The sequence below is a fragment of the Hesperophylax consimilis genome, chromosome 19, assembly GCF_061612785.1.
Source record: "Hesperophylax consimilis isolate HC1 chromosome 19, BYU_Hcon_1.0, whole genome shotgun sequence".
NCBI classification, from domain to species: Eukaryota; Metazoa; Arthropoda; class Insecta; order Trichoptera; family Limnephilidae; genus Hesperophylax; species Hesperophylax consimilis.
This window is the reverse complement of record NC_142854.1, coordinates 10,963,115-10,965,589: the sequence shown is the minus strand read 5'-3', so window position 1 is coordinate 10,965,589 and position 2,475 is coordinate 10,963,115. Positions and strand designations below refer to the sequence as shown.

At 32.6% G+C, this 2,475-nt stretch overlaps 1 protein-coding gene across 1 annotated transcript; it reads left to right on the top strand.

The window, feature by feature from the left end:
* Positions 1-496: 496 nt before the first annotated feature.
* LOC149414797 (uncharacterized) lies at positions 497-1,925 on the top strand. Its single transcript, XM_089643578.1, has 2 exons — positions 497-782; positions 1,323-1,925. The coding sequence occupies exons 1-2, from the start codon at positions 518-520 to the stop codon at positions 1,532-1,534; spliced, it is 477 nt and encodes a 158-aa protein (XP_089499704.1). The 5' UTR covers positions 497-517; the 3' UTR covers positions 1,535-1,925.
* The last annotated feature ends 550 nt before the right edge of the window (positions 1,926-2,475 follow it).

Genomic DNA, 2,475 nt, shown 5'->3' with positions numbered 1-2,475 from the left:
TTCGAGTTTGCAGTGTTGCTCATAGATGTCAGTAACTGTTTTTAATTGACATATTTTTCAAATAAATGTTTACACAACGGTTTTTTGACAGTTTAAAAATGGCAGGTCTGGGGAAAGGACGTTTCGCTGGTTCAGAAATTGGTAAGTTTGTTATATTTACTATATTTGCAGCTCAACTGATACTATGTGCACTTTTTGGTGTCCTATTATGTTTATTTTATAACATCGAATTGATAGATTTTCAATGTTTTGTCATTCATGTCTGTGAAAAATGGCCAAAGTTGTATGTCTCCAGGAGGAGACATCGGGTCTTAGTGTCAAAATTTTTCAGACCTTAACCATTTAGATATATTTGGTATTATTCACGCATTTCTTTCATAAATATTTAATAACTTTTACAAGTTAGTTGACAAAACAATTCAGATAACACGTTTTTAAACACATTTTGGTATTCTAATTCATATGATGTTTTCTATTTCCAGATTCTGATGCATTTATTAATTTTGTCAACTTAGAGATGGATGGAAATATTTCTGAATGTGATCTCAGCGATGATGAGAGTAACGACCCTGACTTCAATGAAACTACTGCGGATGACGTGATGATATCTAATGATGAAGAGTTAGTCAACAATATTGAGGAAATCAATACAACGGAATCCACGACCCGCAGCAGGCGTGAATTTTGGAAGAAATCTGATGATTTTTTTCCGCTTCCTCCAGCACCAGAGTACGAAGAATTGCCTTCCAATGCTGTAAATTTGCCTCCATTCGAATACTTCAGTAAGTACATTCCCCACAATATGTATATTGACTTGCAAATACATACAAATCAACGGTTTTTGGCTGAAAGGGGAAGACCATTGAATTGCTCTTTGGCTGAAATGAAAACATTTTTTGGGGTAACCTTAATAAAGTCATACCTAAAATATCCCAGAATTAGAATGTATTGTGCAGCTAAGACTAGAGTTCCAATTATAGTCGATAACATGACGAGGATTAGGTATTTTAATATCCGAAATAATTTAAAAATACGTGATGACGCTTTAGCGTTGCCAGAAGAAAAGGAAAGCAATAAATTTTGGAAAGTTCAACCATTAATTAAAACTATCCAAAATGGATGCAGACTGAATCCACGCTCATCAGCGGTATCCATTGATGAACAGATGATACCGTGTTGGGGGCAAACATCAGCAAGGCAGTTTGTGAGAAATAAACCGAACCCATGTGGTTTGAAAAATATGGTGGTAACTGCTCCTGATGGCCTACCATTTGATTTTTTTATATATCAAGGTAAAGGAGATTTATTTGATTTTTCCATAGCTGCATCTTGGATAGAATACAGACGAGATCAGATAGCATTGAAAACCCCGAAGAAGGATATTTTGGATAACTTAGATTTCAGAGTTCAAATCGAAGAGCATCTAATCCACAATCATACACAAGCACCTGATCCTAACTCTGATTCCGAATGGGAGCATGAACCAGCACCAAAGCGTTCCAAAGCTGCTGTTCCCCCCCGCCAGATTCTCTAAGGAAGAAAAATGTACTTCACATGCCAATTTTCCCGCATCCACCAACCAAAAATCGTTGTCGCTTCCCTGGGTGTAGCTCTAATGCAGCCCGCGTACAGTGTTCAACATGCAAAGTTTTTTATGTTTGCAGGATAAAAGAAATTGTTACCAACTGTACCATGAAATTTAAATAAATTTATATTATTTTTACCCTTCAAATTTATAACTTTATTTTGCTTAGAAAGGTAGGTATTTACTAGAATAACTAATTAAAAGCTTTTTTTTAAATATAAAATACTTATAATATGTCCCTCAATTTTAATAAACGTTTTACAAATTCATAATAATGTTGTTTTATTAGATTTGTGAACTAATATCAAATAAAAAAATAAAACAAATTTTACATGCTAGAGACCCCGCGTCTCCTACAGGAGACATATGATTTTGGTAAAACTATATATAGTTTTTTTTTTTTTTTAATTTTATACATTTCTCTTATTTTTTTGAAAAACAAATCAACAAAAAAAAAATTAAATTTTAAACAATTTTTTCCCTGGGCCCGAGGAGGTTAAGTATTCAGTAAAAAAATCTTCCCATCTGTTTTATTACTGCATGCTAAGTCCTTATAATTGAATTGAACATTTGAAATTTGCGAAATAATTTATTTTTAAAATATAAATCCGTCTATTGAAGCTAAGAAATAAATTTGATTATATAATATTGTATTAAACTAGGACCTATTTTAATAATAGTGACCAATTTTATCCCATTTTCCACGAGGCACATATAAGACAGTATATTTCATGTTTACAAAGAGTTGGCGATTTTTTTTTAGATACATAATAATCAAAAATGGAAAAATGTATCTGAGGGAGTTGAAAATGTTTGCGTTTACATAGAAAAGCTGTACAAAATTCATGATCACGAGGTGATTTTTTGCTAAGAACTGCGTTTTACAAATT

Excerpts from the sequence above, each read along its gene's own strand:
- LOC149414797 (XM_089643578.1), top strand. The coding sequence starts at position 518 with ATGGATGGAAATATTTCTGAATGTGATCTCAGCGATGATGAGAGTAAC. Across the intron at positions 783-1,322 it reads GCCTCCATTCGAATACTTCA|CTGCATCTTGGATAGAATAC; the intron begins GTAAGTACATTC and ends ATTTTTCCATAG.